At 47.8% G+C, this 20,000-nt stretch overlaps 1 protein-coding gene across 6 annotated transcripts in view; it reads right to left on the reverse strand.

Moving 5' to 3' along the window:
• The window catches only part of KIF11 (kinesin family member 11), a 211,824-nt gene that overhangs the window by 23,471 nt on the left and 168,353 nt on the right, over nucleotides 1-20,000 (reverse strand). For all 6 annotated transcript variants that reach the window (XM_078773905.1, XM_078773908.1, XM_078773907.1 and 3 more), the window contains exon 20: nucleotides 520-799. In XM_078773905.1, coding sequence (XP_078630031.1) covers nucleotides 520-799 — 280 coding nt within the window. The remainder of the gene's footprint in view (nucleotides 1-519; nucleotides 800-20,000) is intronic.

The raw sequence follows: 20,000 nt of genomic DNA on the forward strand, positions 1-20,000 counted from the left end.
TATGTTGGTGATTGGTAATCTACTGCAATCGTATTACACTTCATACCAGGTGCAAGAATGCTGTGAAATGTGTTTAGTTGTTGCTATATCCCCATCTACAAGCTCAATCAGGTCACAACACTGATGCTCCAAAATGCAGAGATGCAAATGAGTTTCCAATCAAAATCAACCATATCAAAAGAGCTGAGGAATGGTGGACATGGTTTATTTGATTAGGAAGTCATTCTGTATGATGGGCTTTCCTCAACAACCAACAACCTCAACAACCTGGACATTTATAGAAATGGCTGTGCAACATTTTACTGGTAATGGATGGAAAGCTTGTTTCAGTACAAAGAAAAAAAAATACCTGCAGGAAATACATTATATGTAGAAAAAGAATTCCTTCATACTCGCATTTGTGCACAAAACAAAACAGATGGGAGAAAGAAAAAAGGGAAACGACTGGATAAAATTAAGGAGTTTCAGCTTAAAAGAATCGTAAAAGCAAGTTCCGTGTACACAATGCACCATACAAACCTCCAGACATGTCCCCAGGTTTGTACAGGTCCGTTGAAGCAAGACGTGTTCTTTTTCTTGTTGCTCCTGTAACTCGTGCAGTTGATCATCAGAGCATCGCCGAACTTCCTCCACAGCAGCGACCAACTCCTCTTTCAGCCCCAAGCCTTGACGCATTAACTGCTCACTCGTCTCGATAGACGCCGCACAAAGCCGTTTCGCCTCGGACTTCAGGGTGTCCGTGCATTCAACCAACTGTGCCTGGAAGCGTTGCCCATCTTCAACGCTCACACTGGAGAACCTAGCAAGATCGATTAGAGTTGATGCAGAATGAATTATGATTTTTAAACAAAATACAAAACAAAAATAATAAATATATATTGTCAGTCTGATAATTAACTGCCATGTAATGGTTTTCATCAAACACAATTTTTCTAGCATATGGTGCGGTGGACAAGATGGATTTGACATTAAACATCAAGCGATTTTTATTTTTTATATATATTTTTTACAACCATCCAGCAGCAGGGCTCATGAAAATACATGCATATAGGTTGTAAGTTTGGACTTGAGGCTACTCAGCAATATTCATCCAAACTGATGAATACCTGAGCTTCCCATTCCCCTACAAGGTTGAACATTCACCAGAGGATTAACCACCCCCTCCCAACTCCCCCCAAAAAATAAATAAACAAGCGTTACGCCTAGGTCCCCCGTCGGGGAAGTGATGTGAGTTGACAAAGTGGAACACGCAGAAAACATGCAATGATATGATATTTCGCTCACAAGGGTCAGACATACATGGAGGCGGCCATCTTGGATTTTGACATGGCGACCCAATTTTAAATAGCGTTCTTCCTTATGCCTAGATACACCCACACACCAGAAGGTACTTCCCTTATTTTTCAAGATATTTCGCTCACAAGGTTCAGACATATATATGGTGGCGACCGTCCTGGATTTTGACGTGGCGGCCGTCCTGGATTTTGACGTGGCGACCCACTTTACAATAGCGGTCTTCCTTATGCCGAGATACACCCACACACCAAATTAGAAGTTGGTACTTCGCTTATCTTTCAAGATATTCTTCTCACAAGATTCAGACATACATGGCGGCGGCCATCTTGGATTTTGACGTGGCGACCCAATTTTAAACAGCGTTCTTCCGTGTGCCTAGATACACCCACACACCAGATTAGAAGTTGGTACTTCGCTTATTTTTCGAGATATTTCTCTTACAAGATTCAGACATATATATGGCGGGGGCCATCTTGGATTTTGATGTGGCGACCCAATTTTCAATAGCGTTCTTCCTTATGGCGAGATACACCCACACACCAAATTAGAAGTTGGTACTTCGCTTATTTTTCAAGATATTTCGCTCACAAGGTTCAGACATATATATGGTGGCGGCCATCTTGGATTTTGACGTGGCGACCCAATTTTCAATAGCCTTCTTCCTTATGGCGAGATACACCCACACACCAAATTAGAAGTTGGCACTTCGCTTATTTTTCAAGATATTCATCTCAAGGTTTGGACATACATCGCGGTGGACATCTTGGATTTTGACGCGGCAACCCAATAGATACACCCACACACCAGATTAGACGTTGGTACTTCGCTTATTGTTCGAGATATTTCGCTCAAGTTTCAGGAATATATATGGTGGCGGCCATCTTGGATTTTGACGTGGCGCCCCAATTTTCAATATCGTTCGTCCTTATGCCGAGATACACCACACACCAGATTAGACGTTAGTACTTCGCTTATTTTTCAAGATATTCATCTCACAAAGTTCAGACAGACATGGCGGCGGCCATCTTGGATTTTGACGTGGCGACCCAATTTTCAATAGCGTTCTTCCTTATGCCTAGATACACCCACACACCAGATTAGAAGTTTGTACTTTGCTTATTTTTCAAGATATGCAGGTTACAAGGTTCAGACATACATGGCATCAAACATACATGGCGGCGGCCATCTTGGATTTTGACGTGGCGACCCAATTTTAAACAGCGTTCTTGCTTGTGCCTAGATACACCCACACACCAGATTAGAAGTTGGTACTTCGCTTATTTTTCAAGATATTTCGCTCACAAGGTTCAGACATATATATGGTGGCGGCCATCTTGGACTTTGACGTGGCGACCCAATTTTCAATAGCATTCGTCCTTATGCCGAGATACACCCACACACCAAATTAGAAGTTGGTACTTCGCTTATTTTTCAAGATATTAATCTCACAAGGTCCAGACATACATGGCGGCGGCCATCTTGGATTTTGACGTGGCGAAGCAATTTTCAATAGCGTTCTTCCTTATGGCGAGATACACCCACACACAAAATTAGAAGTTGGTACTTCGCTTATTTCTCAAGATATGCAGGTTACAAGGTTCAGACATACATGGCATCAGACATACATGGCGGCGGCCATCTTGGATTTTGACGTGGGTTGCACCCACACACCAAATTCGAATGCGGTCCTTCGCTTACGCACGCACGGACGGATACACGGACGGAGGGGAAAGCCATAGTCCCCCTTTCGCTCTGCTGAGCGACGGGGGACAATAAACAACATGCCAGTGACCATTAAAATTATTTGTTCAATTCACACATTTCCGATCAATCATAATTCTGAATCAAACTAATCAAACAAAAAGACCAATTACTGAGCTGAACATGAAAAAAAAAAAAATATATATATATATATATATATATATATATCTATATATATATCTATATATATATCTATATATATATCTATATATATATATCTATATATATATATCTATATATATATATCTATATATATATATCTATATATATATATCTATATATATATATCTATATATATATCTATATATATATCTATATATATATATATATATATATCTATATATATATATATATCTATATCTATATATATATATCTATATATATCTATATATATCTATATATATCTATATATATCTATCTTTATATATCTATATATATATCTATATATATATATCTATATATATATATATCTATATATATATATCTATATATATATATATCTATATATATCTATATATATATATCTATATATATATATCTATATATATATATATATATCTATATATCTATATATATATATATCTATATATATATATCTATATATATATCTATATCTATATATCTATATCTATATATATCTATATATATATATCTATATATATATATATATCTATATATATATATCTATATATATATATCTATATATATATATCTATATATATATCTATATATATATATATATATATATATATATATATATATCTATATATATATATATCTATATATATATATATCTATATATATCTATATATATATATATATCTATATATATATATATATCTATATCTATATATATCTATATATATATATATATATATATATATCTATATATATATATATATATATATATATATATCTATATCTATATATATCTATATATATATATATATATATATATATCTATATATATATATATATATATATATATATCTATCTATCTATCTATCTATCTATCTATCTATCTATCTATCTATCTATCTATATATATATATATATATATATATATATATATATATATATATATATATATATATATACATACACATGTGTATATATATACATATATATATATTGTTGTGGATATGAGGATTGTGTTTTTTAAAATTGTTTTATTGTGGACCCTCCTTCCTCCAGTTGTGTATAAAGGTCAAAGTGCGTCCCGTAATTAGGTCATAAACAATCACGTTAGCCAATCTTAGATTTCCTCCTTGTTGGTAGTTTATTTCCTTATTCTATGTAGGTTAAGGCTCTGTTCCCACAAGTTGACATTCTCCATTGCACCAAGTGAAATAAGGTAGATCCCCATTCATTTTCATTCCCAAAGACCCATTCCTAAAGCCTTTCCTGCCAACTGCATTCACTGCAGCTGCTGGGCGGTTTTCACCGCGACTCCATTAGCCACGAGGTAGGCTTGGAGAAGAAGGGGGAGGAGCCGCCGAATCCTGGGCGTGCCTGCCCATCGTCATCAAGGGTGGAGCCAGAGGGCCCGTGCTGACCAATCAGGGCCGAGGCGAGCTCACCGATGGGCGTGTTCTAGAGGCCGGCGGCTTGATCGCCCGCGGGCGTTATAAGAAGCGCGCGCGGAAGCCTTAGAAAAAGCGCGGGGAAGCCTTTGACAAGAGTGCGAAGTAAGAAGTGGAAAGGAAGAGTTGCACCAAGGATCGCTGAAAGGAGAGTCAGATATACGGCAGAAGAACAAGTGCGAAGTGCAAAGAAAGAGTTGCGCCCCACCAGTAGTTTGGCTCCACCAGCAGTTTGGCTCCACCAGGAGTTTGGCTCCACCAGCAGTTTGGCTCCACCAGCAGTTTGGCTCCACCAGCAGTTTGGCTCCACCAGCAGTTTGGCTCCACCAGCAGTTTGGCTCCACCAGCAGTTTGGCTCCACCAGCAGTTTGGCTCCACCAGCAGTTTGGCTCCACCAGCAGTTTGGCTCCACCAGTAGTTTGGCTCCACCAGTAGTTTGGCTCCACCAGCAGCTTTGACTCCGCCAGGGTGCACGTATCGCGGCAGCCCGCACGATCGAGGAAGGGCGTTGACGGCGGCGGCTGGACGTGCCGATCGAGGAAGGGCGGCGGCTGCTGACTGCCGGGCCGACCGTGCTCCGGTTCGAGCGGAGCGTTCCTCTCCTTCCAGTCCTTCCATTCCTGCCTGCAATATCCCCATTCGTGTGAGTTTGCTCGTCGTCTGTTTTGTGTGTCTTGTCCTGGGGTATTAATTAAGACTGTAGGTAAGCTAGCATTGCACTGTGTCTCCTTGATCCTTCTGTCTTTATTTTATTATCTTTTTCTTCCTTGGTTTCTTTGGTCCTGTAAATAGTAATAAATTATATTCGTATTTCAAACCCTTTTTGTCTTCTTCTTCTTCTTCTTCTTCACATCTGCGTCGTCTTTGTCTTTTCCAAAATGAATATCTGTGGCACGATTTGGCCAACGTTCAGAATCGGGTCTAGTCATTGTAAAAACGGTTCGGGCCGCGGCGCCATCCGCTCGGCAAATTAACATCTTATCCGCGGTCCGTAACAATTGGTGTCTGGGCGTGAGATACGGACCTCAAGCGCTTCGCGCGCTCAAATTACGAGTGGCCCGAAATTTTGTTTTATAAAATCTTAAATTGAACATCGTGCCATGGATAGTCAAGGCGGCGGGATGCCGGTGGGGGCATTAGAAGAGGGGTTAGGGGTAACCCAGGACCAGAGGGAAGAAATGGAGGAGGATAATGAGGAGGTGGTTGAGGGAGTTTCATGTGCGCAAAATGGCGCCCTCGCGCACGTGGTTGGAGGCGCAAAATGGCGCCTCGCACGAGCGCGCGGTAGCCGAGCCCGCTGTATCAGCGGGCTTTAACATGCAGCCGTTTGACATGCAGCAGTTCATGGCACGGTTTAGCGAATACATGGCAAAGTCGAAGTGCGACAACGAAAAAAGAAGCAGGGAAATGGAAAAAATGGGTGAGCAAATAAGGGACGAAGCAAGGGCTGATAGTGAGCGATTGAGGGGCCAAATGAGGGACGAAGCAAGGGGTACTAGTGAGCAATTAAGAGACGGGTTAAACAATATGGGAAATAAATTTGAGGGGTTAGACAATAAATTTGAGGGGTTAGACAACGGGATAGAAGGGGTGAAAAATGGGTTAAAGGGGGTGGAAAATAGAATGGCTGCCCAGGAGAATCAGATAGAGGGGGTGAAAAATGGGTTAAGGGGGTGAGAAAACACAATGGACGACAAATTGCGGGAAGTAGGGGAGCAATCCGCCCGGGAAATCAAACGGATGGGGAACCAGATAGAGGAGGTGAAAGTCAGGTTAGAAGGTAAATTGGATGCTCAGAGGGATGAATTAGAACAAATGAGGGCGGCATCTACAAAAGAGCTGGGAGAAATGGGAGAGGAGATCAGACGAGGTGTAAGCGAGGAGGTCTCGGGGGTACGCGAGGAGGTAAAGCAAGGTGAGAAGCGTATGGAGAAAGAGGTGAGGAATAATACGGCTAGGTTACAGGGGGGCATAGAGGGTCTGATGAGGGGAGTAGAACAGCTGACAATGGGACAAAAGGAACTCGTGGACCAAGTGGAAAAGAACACTGCAATAATCGGGGGGTTAAAAGCGTCACAAAAAGACATCAAGAACGAATTAATAGTGACAAAGAAGGAATGTCAGATGGTACATGAGGGGTTGATGAAGAGGTTGGAAGAGGTGACAGAAGTAATGGAGACGAAGGACCGAGAGGTGAGGACGCACATAGAAACGGTTAAAGTGGCGTTAGAGGAAGAGATGAAGGAGGTAAAGGAAAAATTAGAGGAGGTGGAAGAGGGGGTGAGTGAAATTAAGAAGAGACGGAGGGAAACAAAAAAAGAGATAAAGGAGGAGGTGATGGATTATGTACAAGGTCTGTGCTCAACTCATAATGATGTACTTGCTGACCAAATAAAAAGTTTGCAGATGGCAGAGGAGGAACGGAGACGAGGTGCCAAGGTGAGTGGCGATATAATCGGCAATGTATATGGTATGGGAGGAGATTCAGTCGGCTTGGGGGTTGGTTTGGATCCGGGTGTTCGTGAGGGACCAATGGTGAGATGTATGACTGGTCCGGAGTGCATGGAGAAAGGAGGTGTGCAAGGACGTTTGGCTACGGGGAGTGAGGGGGGTGCTGGTGAGCAAGGGTGTGCGGGTATGGAGTGGGTAGCGGGTTGCGGAAGGGCGACCCAGGCATCGACACCAAGAGGGGTAGTGTTTGGAGGGACGGGGGACGCGCGGGAGCCCCCCGGGAATAGCGCACTGTGGGAGCCCGAACGGTTTGGTCCCGCGTTGATCCCGCCAGGAGTGACGCGCGGGGTCCGGCCTTCGGGCGCCCACAAGGTACCACTCGCGCCGTATGACGGCAAGAGTGATTTGAGGGCGTACCTGGCACAGTTTGGGTACGTGTGCCGAGGCAATGGTTGGAGTCCGGACGAAGGTGGAGTACACCTGGTAGGGGCGCTGCGCATTGCAGCGGCGGGGTGCTGACAGCGTTACCACCGGGTGCTCTCACTCTGTCAGCTCTCCGTGCGGCTTTAATTAACAGATTCGGTATTGAGCAGCAAAGCGAGCTTGTTAAAGCTCAACTTGCGCAGCGAAAACGCAAGCCCCAGGAGACCATCGGGGAACTTGCTCACGATATTCGCCGCGCGGTGGGGATTGCACACGCGGACATGGCAGCGAGTTCCCAGGAAAGCCTGTTCGCTGGATCACTTTATCCAGGCCCTTCCGGATCTGGAGCTCCGACAACAGCTCGCCATGTGGCGCCCGCAGACCATGAGTCAGGCGGCCGACGCTGCGGCCCGTTGGGAAGCAGCGAGGCCCCTGGCCCGGGGGGGGGGGGGGGGGCGAGCGCCACGCAGTGGCGGTGCGTCAGGTAGGGCTGTGATGGGGGTCGCCCCCCCCCCCTGGGGGCCTGCCCCCGACGGGGGCCCTGACCTGGAGAGCATGGATCGGAGGCTGGTGGATCGGCGTCCAGCGGGACCTGGACCATGGCAGGCGGCTCCAGTGGTGGCACCCGGTAGTCCCCGACAGAGTACCCCAATTCGGACATACAGGGGGGGAAATTTGGAATACCGGAGGCAAGCACCTTATCAGGTGAGGTGCTATAATTGTGCTCGGATGGGTCACCGTGCGTGGGAGTGTCGAGCTCCACGCCGGGACGTTCCCCGTCAGCCGATGCCCTCAACTCCGCCCAGTATCGATCGGCCTAGCCGACCTCAGACACCCCCCCCCCCGCCAGGGCCCGGGAAATTAGAATGTGCCGGGCATGCAGGGCGGTGTTCGGCAGTAGGGGATGGAGAGGAGCCCTCGTTGACGCGACAGGTCATCCATTGTGGCCAAATTGGAACAGGTAGCTGAACAATTCGGTGCAAAATTGCCGGCGTGGGGGTAGACGCCGTAGTGGACAAGGGAGCCAGCGCCACGATCATCAGCCCCGTGATCCTTAATTCGAGTGCAGGCGGCTGGGGTAAAATCCAGCATCTGGAAAATCATAGTTTGCAGTTGGCTACCGGGGCAACGGCTCCGATCATAGGGCGTGGTTTTGTGACCCTCAAGTTGGGCTCGGTAAAGAGAGAGATAGAGGTATGGGTGGCGGAGGTGTGCGACCCATGCTTAATAGGGTTGGATTTGTTGACTGCCAGCGGTTGTAAAATCGATTTGAGCCGGGGGATCCTGCGATGGGGCATGGAGGAGCTACCATTGGAGGGGGTGAGCACGGCCGAGAGGGTGGAGCTGGAGGCTCCTGAGGCCGTGACCATCCCTCCGGGGGCCGAGGCCATAGTGCCGGCCCGATGGTCAGCTCGCCCGACATGGCAGGAGTCCTGCGGCCTGGTCGAACCGGTGGCAGCGCGATCCATACCTGGTTTAATCGTGGGCCGCACCCTTGTAAAAACGGACGGGCCGGTGGTGGCCGTCCGAGTAATTAATATTAGTACAGAACCACGCACTATAGTGAGGGGCACGAAGGTAGCTGGCTGCACCCCAGTTAGCGAAGTCGCGTCAGTGAGGGGCGAGAACGTCCAGCCGAGCCGGCCCAGGGGGAGCCTTCAATAAATACTAGGAATTGGCCCGAGCCCATTTGCGAGATGGTAAATCGTAGTAGTGTAGAGTTGGGAGGTACCCAGAGGGAGGCCTTACACAAACTGGTTGGGTCCCATTTGGACCTCCTCTCCTTGTCCACCGAGGATATTGGACGTACGGGCCTGGTGAAACATCAGATCCACACCGGTGAGGCCCGGCCTATTCGTCAGGCCGCCCGACGGCTCCCTTGGAGCAAGAGGGCGGAAGCTGACAAGCAGGTTGAAAAAATGCTCGACACAGGCGTGATCGAGCCCTCGGGAAGTCCTTGGATGTCACCTGTTGTGCTGGTCAAAAAGAAGGATGGGACCACGCGGTTCTGCGTGGACTATCGCCAGCTAAACAACGTGACACTCAAGGACTCATATCCCCTGCCAAGAATTGATGACACCCTCGATGCCGTTGCGGGCTGAAATTGGTTCTCAACTTTGGACCTCAAGAGTGGGTATTGGCAGGTGGAGATGGATCGGGCAGGGAAGGAGAAAACGGCATTTTCCACAGGTAAGGGGCTGTATCAGTTCACTGTGATGCCGTTTGGTTTGTGTAACACCCCCGCCACCTTTGAGCGATTAATGGAACATGTACTAGGCGGCATGCCATGGCAATCACGCCTGGTATACCTGGATGACGTCCTAGTACATGCCAAAACCTTCCCCCAGTCGTTAGCTAATTTGGACCAGGTGTTCGGGTGCCTCAGACAGGCAGGGTTAAAGCTGAACCCGAGTAAGTGCACTTTGTTTGCAAGAGAGGTGGCCTATGTAGGTCACGTGATCGGCCGCGAGGGGGTAAAACCGGACCCAGACAAAATTAAAGCGGTAGAGGAGTGGCCCGCACCACGTACCATCAAGGAGGTGCGGGGATTTTTGGGACTCTGCTCCTACTACCGGCGCTTTGTGGCGAAATTTGCGGAGTTGGCCAGTCCCCTCCACCGGCTTACGGAGAAGGGGACGCGATTTAATTGGACAAGTGAGTGCCACGAGGCCTTCCTAAAATTGAAGGGGTGTTTAACATCCGCACCCCTTCTAGCTTACCCCACTAGTAACGGGACATTTACCCTGGACACGGATGTGAGCCAGGAAGGATTGGGCACAGTTTTGTCTCAAACGCAGGAGGGCGTGGAGAGAGTGATTGGTTATTATTGCACATCGGATTTTTATGTGAAAAAATAAAAAATATTTTTTCACATAAAACGGCTTTTTTGCGCGCAAAAAAATTATTTTGCTATTTTCGGAGAAAAAAAGAATTTCGCCCTTTTTCGGGAAAAATAAAATAAAATGCCCTTTTTGGTCAAAAATGTCTGGCAACGCTAAAAAAAATTAGGGAATTTTTCGAAATTTGAAACTGTGATCGAAATTTGTAACTGCGATCGAAATTTTTAACTGCGATCGATCTCAAAAACAAAACGTTGCGTCCACTTGCGTCCCCAGCGTGTACAGCAGTGAGGCGGTGTACTACAGTGAGAGAGTGTACACAAAGTGTGAACAAGTCTCCTATCAAGATGAGTGCTGCTCTTCGTGACAAGTGGCTGAAGGAATTCAACGCTGGCGGCGATGGGGCCACCTTCAAGTACGTGTCGAGTGACAACGGCTTTATGTCGAGCTTGTGAAAAGACTTTCCGGGCGAAGCAGAAGTCTGAGCTGGCCCAACATGTCCGAGGAGACCGCCACAAGAGCAACTTGGCCTTGAAGAAGAAGAGGACGGTCACGCAAGCCACCATGGAGGACTTTGGTGGCGGAAAGAGGCACAAGTGCGACGTCGTGGCTCAGGAGCTGTGCCAGGCCATGCTGGCCGCTGGCATCCCATGGTCGAAATTGGAAAACCCTGCCCTCCGGTCGTTCCTGGAGAAGCACATCACTCTCCAGATCCCCGATGAAAGCTGGATTCGAAAGCACTACCTCGACAAGTGCTACGACGAGGCCTTGGCGGGGAGCCGTGCCGACCTCGGACAGCAGCCCATCTGGCTGTCCGTCGACGAGACGACCGATTCGGCAGGTCGATATGTGGCCAACATCATCGCGGGACGCTTGTCCAAGGAGGGGTACTTTCGTCCCCACCTCGTCCAGTGCATGTTTCTGGAGAAGACCAACTCCGGGGAGATCGTGCGTGCAGTCAATGACACGCTGCGCTATCTTTGGCCTGATTTCAAGCCGGAGTGCCTCAAGGTCCTCGTCAGCGACGCCGCGGCCTAGATGATCAAGGCCGGCCATGCCCTGAAGGAACTCTTCCCGGACTTGCTGCATGTGACTTGCGTTGCCCACGCGCTCCACCGTGTCTGCGAGACAGTCCGAGAAATGTTCAAGGACGTCAACGACCTGATTGCCATGACGAAGAAGGTGTTCGTCAAAGCCCCGTCGCGTGTTGTCTTTTGGAAGGAGCAGCAGCCCAATCTTTCTCTCCCCCCGGAGCCCATTCTGACTCGGTGGGGGACGTGGATCGACGCCGCGGTGTTTTACGCCGAGCACTTCGAGGCCGTCAAGGACATTGTGGACCAGCTGAACGATGACGACGCGATGGCAATCCGGAGTGCCAAGGACCTGTTCGGAAAGGCGGACATCAAGCTCAGTTTGGTCTTCTTAAATGCCCACGTGTCGTTCATCCCGAAGATCCTTAAGCAGCTGGAGGAGGCCGGCATGGAGCTGGCCAAGGCCTTCCAGCTCCTTGATCAGGCCAAGGAGGAGCTCGAAAAGATCCGAGGCTGCCGTAAGGAGATCCTGCTCACCAAGTTCAAGGCGGTGCTGCAGCGCAATCCCGACATTGGTGTGCTGAGGACAGTGGCTTTGATCCTGGATGGAGATCAGCACGGATCTGAGGTTGGTGTGCCGGCTGGAGTCAAGCTTGCTGACATCCCCCTCTTGAGGTACTGCCTCATCGTCAGCGTCAAAGAACAAGTCTCCTTGTTCTTCTCCGTCTACAGAAAGTATTGTGGAAAAGTCCTTCTCCGTCTACAGAAACGTCCTCACCGACCGCCGACACCGCCTCACCAAGGAGAACATTACCAAGATAATGATTTCAAACACCTACTTTAACCGTTCCTAAAAGGGTCTTGTCAATTTCTTCTAGTCCTCGACTTATCAAACAATGCGGTTGCAATAAAGGTACCTGAACGTCATTTTTTACCTGTTTACTAGCCCAGAGTGCTTAATGTTGTGCAGGAAAAAGCTTACCATTTTTTGTTCTTTTTTTGACTGATTTCTGAAAAACTTGGTAATAATAAAAAATGAATAAAACGGGGGGGAAAAATATTTCGGGATTTTTTCACATTAAAAAAAAAAAATCCGCTTTTCAAAACATAAAAGGCCTATTTTCTTAACATAAAAATCCGTAGTCTAGTTATTATAGTCGGGCCTTAAGTAGGTCCGAACGAAATTATTGTGTTACTCGCAAAGAGTTATTGGCTATGCTGGCTGCCATGAACCATTTCCACCCGTACCTGTACGGGCGGAAATTTTCAGTTCGAACTGACCATTCCTCCTTGCAATGGCTCCTTCGGTTCAAGGAACCGGAGGGCCAAATTGCAAGGTGGTTGGAAAAGTTGCAGCAGTACGATTTTGATGTGACCCATAGGGCCGGGAAGGCCCATGGTAATGCAGACGCACTCTCTCGGCGTCCGTGTCTGGGGGAAAACTGCAAATTTTGTGCGAGACACGAGGAGAGGGAGCAATTGGGCGATTCTGCCCCGATAGTCGTCGTCCGGGCAACCCGGGTGAGAGGGCCAATTTTGCCACTAACCGCAGATGAAGAATTTGGAACTTTGGCGTGGAGCACGGCCCAGCAGGAGGATCCCTTTTTGGGGCCGGTGTTCAAATGGGTCAAATTGGGGCAAAGACCAAAGGGGGAAGAGGTCACCCCCCTCGGGGCGCAAACAAAGGCGTATTGGGCTCAGTGGCAGACCCTGGAATTGAAGGATAACATCTTATATCGCAAGTGGGTGGAGGTTCCCTCTGATAGAACTTCCTGGCTGGTGATAGTCCCTGACAAATTTAAGACCGTCATATTACAACAGGTGCATGGTACCCGCTCCGGCGGCCATTTGGGTAGGACAAAGACAACATCTCGGGTCCGCCGGAGGTTCTATTGGGTGAATATGGGGCGCGACATACAGGACTGGTGTCGGAGATGCGACGCCTGTTCTGCCAAAAAGGGACCAGCACGGAGGATGAGGGCCTTCCTTCAATTACACCAGGTGGGGGCCCCCCTTGAGCGGGTGGCTATGGATATTCTAGGACCGCTGCCCCGCACCCGCCAAGGTAATAAGTACATCCTTGTTGTAATGGACTATTTCACCAAGTGGCCGGAGGCCTACGCCCTCCCCAACCAAGAAGCCGGGGTTGTAGCGCAGGCCTTCGTGGAAGGATTTGTATGTCGGCACGGGATTCCACAGGAGCTGCACACCGATCAGGGTCGAAATTTTGAAAGCCAATTACTAAAAGATGTGTGCAGACTCCTGTCAATTCGGAAAACCAGGACCATGCCCTTGCGGCCACAATCTGACGGGATGGTGGAACGGTTCAACAGAACATTGGTACAACAATTGGCATTGTTCACCACCACCTGTCAGGATGACTGGGACGAACATCTCCCGTACCTGTTAATGGCCTACCGAACTAGCCAGCACGGGGCCACCGCATGCAGTCCAGCGTTGCTTATGTATGGGCGGGAGTTGCGGGCTCCCGCCGACTTGCTATGCGGTCCCGTGCCAGACACCACTGATATCCCGCCGAGGGAGGGTTACACACGTCACCTGGAGGAAGGCATGGAGGGTCCATGCCTTCGCCCGCCGCCAGCTCCATCTGGCGGGGGCCAAGATGAAGCGCAGGTACGACGACCGGAGCCAGGGGAGTCAGTACGCTCTGGGTGCCTTAATCCCCGGAGGCGGAAGGGTAGGTGCCCAAAACTCACCTCCCCCTGGCAAGGCCCGGGAGTCGTCCTGTCGCACGTCTGTGACGTGGTCGTTAAGATCAAAATGGGGCCACGGGCCCTCCCTCGGATCGTTCATGCTGACCGGATAAGACTTTATGCCGGCGAGCAGGCGCCCTCGTGGATCGCCTCGGCTCTAGATGCCGAGGCAGGACCCAGTACCTCTTGCGAGGGGGGCTCGTAGCGTCAGAGGACTGGGGGGGTGATAGTGGGGGATACCCAATGTGATGGGATGGCAACTCTGTCATCCCTCACAGCGGGGGCAAAGGAGCACTAGTTTTATGGGATTTATGGCAGTGAAAACTAGCCCGGGAGGGTTAGGATATCTTGTGTAGGGACCTAGAGAGTGACAATAGGTAACGCTAAGGTTAGGTAGTAACTTTGAACCGGTAGTGGGGACATAGAGAGGGTAGTTGGATGATAATGACGTGGTATGTGCTGAGTTTAAAGGGAAGACGGGGAGCACTAAGTTAGCAGGGCAACAGGTAGTTCAGATGATGCCGCGTGTGTGGTTAAAAGGTGTGATTGCACAGGTGTGCAACTGAACAGGTGGATGGAGCAGTGTATGAGGGAGTGATGGTGATGTGTGTTGTGTTGACCCAAATTGTCCAGGGAGGAAGGAGGGTGCAGGTGGCACCAGGTGTGCAACTACAGGTGTATGGAAAATGGTTGCATGGAATAAATGGTATGGAATTTATGGAGTATGGAGTGGATGGTCGTGGAGTGAGTATGGTGGAAACTGGAGTGGAGTGGATGGTGCGAAGGTGTGGATGGGGGAAAGGAGGATGGACCCCCATCACGAATACCCGGGGAGGGTAGTGTAAGTGTTAGGTAGAGGGTACAGGTAAATTATGGTTGGATATTGGCATCTGTGGTGCGTGTGGAAGAATGGTACTTGGATGGGTGCATTAGTGTTGTGGAAATGGCTGGGCGTGTCGCCTGTTAGTGTGTGTAGTTGGCTGACACTCCGCCACTGTTAGGATGTCGGTCATGTGAGGCCGCAGGTGGGCTCTGGGAGCCGGTAGAGTTGTCGTGGATAGGGCCCGAGGATCCGGAGGACGGACCCGGGTAGCCCAGTGCCAGAGGGCACCGAGGGGTGACAGAGTCAGGAGGGGCCTTCCCCAATTAGATAGGTTAGGTGAGGAGCAGGTAAGCTCGGAGGCAACTACAGTGGTGGAGGTGTGCAGGTGGGTAGACCTGCTGGGAGAGCTACACGTCTCAGCACAGAAATTGTGCAAGGGCACCGGGAGATGAATCGGGGGAGTGAGACCCCAAATTGAGGAAGCACCACACTTTGGTCAATGGGAATTTGGTTCTTAAAACCGCATAGAGTGTAAGACGGCCAATGGTTTGGCAGGGAAAGACCCCGGGTAGTGTAAAGTGTGTTAAAGTCATTTAGGAAGTAGTTAGGATGGAGATCTCCTCGCACCATCGACATCCACTCACCTGAGATGACGATACTCCACACCATGCCAGGTTGTTTTATTATTTTATTGTGCAAATGTTTTGGATTGTGAGCCGCATCATGACGTGGGTGTGACATTGTGCTTTGTTGTTCCATCTCTTCCTCCTTATGAGGATTGATGATTGATGATGAATTGGTGATGGCAAATTTTGGCTCGAGGGATTGTGGTGACGAATTTGGTGTAGGAGAGATATGGGGAGACGTGACAGTAGTGACGAATTTGTAAATGTGTAGATTGTTGTAAATATGGGGTAAGGGCAAGGGTAGAGTAGGTGACAGGGGGGGTGACGTACGGTAGGGACGAGCTTTTCTCCGCTCCGTCTCCATACGCACCTCGCCTTGCATTGCCTTTATTGATGTGTACCCTTGTGACCTTACCCCTCGCTCTTCTGTCTTTTCCCCCCCTCTTGTCACCCACACGAGGACTGTGCGCCACTGGGCGCCGAGGGGAGCGTGCGTGAGTCCGCCATTGGGCGCCGAAACTCTCGCAACCACAGCTGTCTGCATCGATGCACCACCTTATGGACCACATGTCTGTGGCTGAGCACCACTTATGGACCCCATGGGTTGGGGCATGGCCCCTCTGCTGGAACCGGCCATGAAGGCCCGAGATCTTGCTGGCGGACCTTGGTCACAGGGCACCTCTGCCCCACAGGTGAACCACACTAGTCGGCCCTGTGGGCCATAAATAAATAAAAAGACACGTTTTGTGCTTTTTATTATGACAAATAGGCCGCCAGCAAAGAAGATGACAACACCAGGAAGGTAACAATAGCCAGCAGAGGGAGCCGAAGAGGAGGTCCAGCACCAGGGTTTGTTGAGTTCATTTTTATTGAACTGTGGTGACTGTGCACCGATTGGTGCTTGATGGTGTTTTTGGTGCGTTGAGTGCTTTCTGGTGCATCAATGCAGGGCAGACTGTCTCCCCTCCCCCAAAAGAACAATCACAGGTCCTGGGTTAGTTTTGTAAATAATGCGCCCCCACCGTAAATGTATAGTTTGAAGACAATTCCGCAATTCGGTTAGTTGTGGGCGTGATTCTGTTAGGCAGGGTGCAATGGAGCAGCGGGACATATTTATTTATGTTTTAAAACTGTCACACTCAGGGTCAGGTAAATGTAGAGGGAACTACACCTACGTGCCACACTAAACGTAAAGGTAATAGGCCCGGGACGTGCCTAAGAGGAGGGTGCAGTGTTGTGGATATGAGGATTGTGTTTTTTTTATTGTTTTATTGTGGACCCTCCTTCCTCCAGTTGTGTATAAAGGTCAAAGTGGGTCATTCCATGTCAAATCATCAAAGAATCTGCTGCCGTCATCTCTCAGATTTTTGTAAAACTTTGGGAACCAATTGGGACCCATGAAAAACGGCAAGAACTCAAATATTTTTGCTAACAGCCTCTTAATTAGTGAGATACAGACTAACGAACTTTGGACTAATTAGCGCGACGTCGCGAATTCAAATGGCCATATCTCTAAAAGTATAACACCTAGAGAGCTGGTTTTGGTGTCATTTTAAAGGTATTTTCATGCCCTATGAATTTGTCTGGGCAACATTTTCCTACCTCCAACCACAAAAAAGTTATCACAAAATATAAACTTCAATTGTGAATCCCCAAAAAATGTATCCTTCAAATTTCCTCAAATTCATCCCAGAGGTACCTTATGATGTCAAGAAGCTTCCACATAAATTTGTGATGGGCACTCCAATAGTTTCTGAGATATGAGCAATAATGTACATGTACGTATGGCATATAGGTTCGAAAATCAGCATTTGTAATGTATTATACAATCAATAAGTGAGTTCAAGTACACAGTGTTCACTAACCTGACTTAGGCTTTCAATTTCCTCTTCAATGCAGCAACAGCAGCACTTGTTTCTTTCTTGGAAATACAATATGTCCTTCCAGTTGCAGTGGTTGGTTCAACAGTAGTAAGCACATCCTGGTAGTCAATAGTGAGAGGGTCTGATGGTTCCGGAAATGTATATGATGGGGATGGTCCATGTGGATGGAGGAACTTAACATCCACCTCATGCCTCTCTGGGGTATGTTCCATGACACATGCAACCCACCAGTGACCATCATAATCCACTGTAACATAACCAGTTATGGCTGAGACATTGTGATCGATCATCCCAGGTGTAAGTTTCACATGTTCCTTTCATTCTTCGGCTGAGAACGAAAAGGCTCGAACTGTGACTTTTTCCTTAGACACAGGAACAAAGCAATGTAGCTTTAGTGTACCTGGGATTGTGCGGGTCTCTTCGAATCTTGCTTTGAGTAGTTTTGATTCTTGTTCATACTGTTCTGCTGTTGCAAACTGGCAGTTGACATTTGCAATCTCTGAATCAGCAAATTCAAAAAGTTGGCGAGGAGTGATGATCTGTTGATCATATGGTCGTTGGAGACTGGCTTTAGCTGCTAACCGCTTAATTGTCCCGCCAACTCCATCAGATGGTCCCTTCCCATGCGACGTAGCAAAAAAGTGCCATTCAGCTGGGACACCGAAATCCTCTTCATGGAGGCATAAATTGCTGAAGTTCTTCCGATTCTTGTACTGGGCTGCACATCCGTCGGAGAAGTAGCAAACCTTTTTAGGGCGCTGTCCAAATTTGGTGGTTAGGAATTGAAGGAACAGTTTTTGGAACAGATGAACTGCCACGGTATCATGAATGTTACATTCTGATATGATGGCAAAATTTATGTGTTCAGGAGTTTTATCTTGCATGCTTTGCCGATAGTAGCACACAAACGGGTGGATTGTGGCCTGCAGGTTGTTCCAATGGAATGACTGAGATGCATCCTGAACTACAAAACTATAGTTCTCCGCAAAGTCTGCAATGACCAGGAACACACCAGGCTCAAGTGTATTCTTCAGATTCTGTAGGTAACGCGACTGCTGTTTGGCAATGAAACTGTGTGGTAACAGTTTCTGAAGGCTGCTTTGGAAAGAATCCAGAAAGTCAGCAACTGTCTGAACTTTCGTCTCAAGGTTCGACCGATCAGTTGATGTCCACTGTTTATACTGCACCTGGTCGATCATGTTGTCTTGCATATATGTTTCAAGCTTATCTCGAAGACCCGCCATTCCGGGACACTCTGAACACTTGCCAAAAAAACACTCAATGCGAGGTGGGTTGCACTGAATAGCTGCAAGACAGTGACTGTAGTCTTTAAACTCACCACCAGTCACAGAATCCAGTTTTGCTCCAGTGAACATGAGCTTTACATTTTGATGTGTTGTGCAAACACAGACTGAGTGTGTTCCACTTGATCCTGCTAGAACACACTGCCTTGGACGGAGTTCAGCAAATTTTGAAAATCCAATCTTTACATTCGGATGGGCCTCCTTGAAAAGCTCATATGCTTCCTTCAGATTACATAGCACTAAATGTTTTTGCATATGTTGCTTTTTCCCATTGACTAGAACAGAAACAAAGTCTTTCATGCCAGGCATTTGTCTGCTTATGGTCTCTGACAAGTAGAATTCCCTGACCTTTTCCTCAATTTCCTTTGAAATCGCTTTTCCCGTCTTTGGGTTAGGCATGGTGAGAATTCCTTGTTCTCTGACCAATGCCTTTGCTTTCCTAGCCATGTAGCTTGACACATCAAACTCCTCTGTGATCTCAGCAATTGTCCAGCTTTTTGGCAGAACAGTCAGCACCTGCACTTGTTCACTTTTCTTGGTCGTTGATTCAAACTTGTGCTTGAGTTGTTCTATCATCTCCTGTCCTGCATCCTGGAGTTTGTTAGATGGCAATCCTGTCGCGATTTCCAATTTTTTCTTCACAGTGTCACCGATTTTCTTGGTTTTGGATTTCACATATTTATCTGCAGCAAGTCTCTTTTTTGGAATAGGTGATTCTCCAATCAATCCCAAAGACTCATTCAGTGTATTCAGTTCCATTTCAGGAGAATGAAATTCAAACTCCCCTGAACTGCCTGGTATTGGTGATTCACCTCCACCATCATTGTCCTCACTACTGCTAATAGCGCTGCTGGTCACTGGTAATGGTATTTCACTCTGAGTCTCTACCACACCTGGTTGTCTTTTTGCCAGTTTCTTACGACACTGGGTACAGATTTTCTGTGCACTTTGCAGTTTGAGGCTTGGATGAGCGGCTATGGCTTTTTGGCTAACAGCTCTCAAGCCAGACGACTTTGGTTTTTCATGAGCTCCAAAGGGATTGCAGCAGGATTTCTGCTTCAAGATGAACTTTTCCTTGGCAGTCGTCATTTTTCTGCAGCTCCTTCAGAAGTGAACTGCCAATTTCTGTTGGTGGCAGGCCTAAGCATTACACTAAGCCAACTTGGACTTTCCCTGGGGATCTTAGACTGTGAAAGTTGCATCACCTCGAATTACCCACATGGGAAATCCCAGTTGGAATTCCCCAGATGAGAATTCCCCTCAGG

The sequence above is a fragment of the Myxine glutinosa genome, chromosome 3 (genome assembly GCF_964187855.1).
Source record: "Myxine glutinosa chromosome 3, kmMyxGlut1.1, whole genome shotgun sequence".
NCBI lineage: Eukaryota > Metazoa > Chordata > Myxini > Myxiniformes > Myxinidae > Myxine > Myxine glutinosa.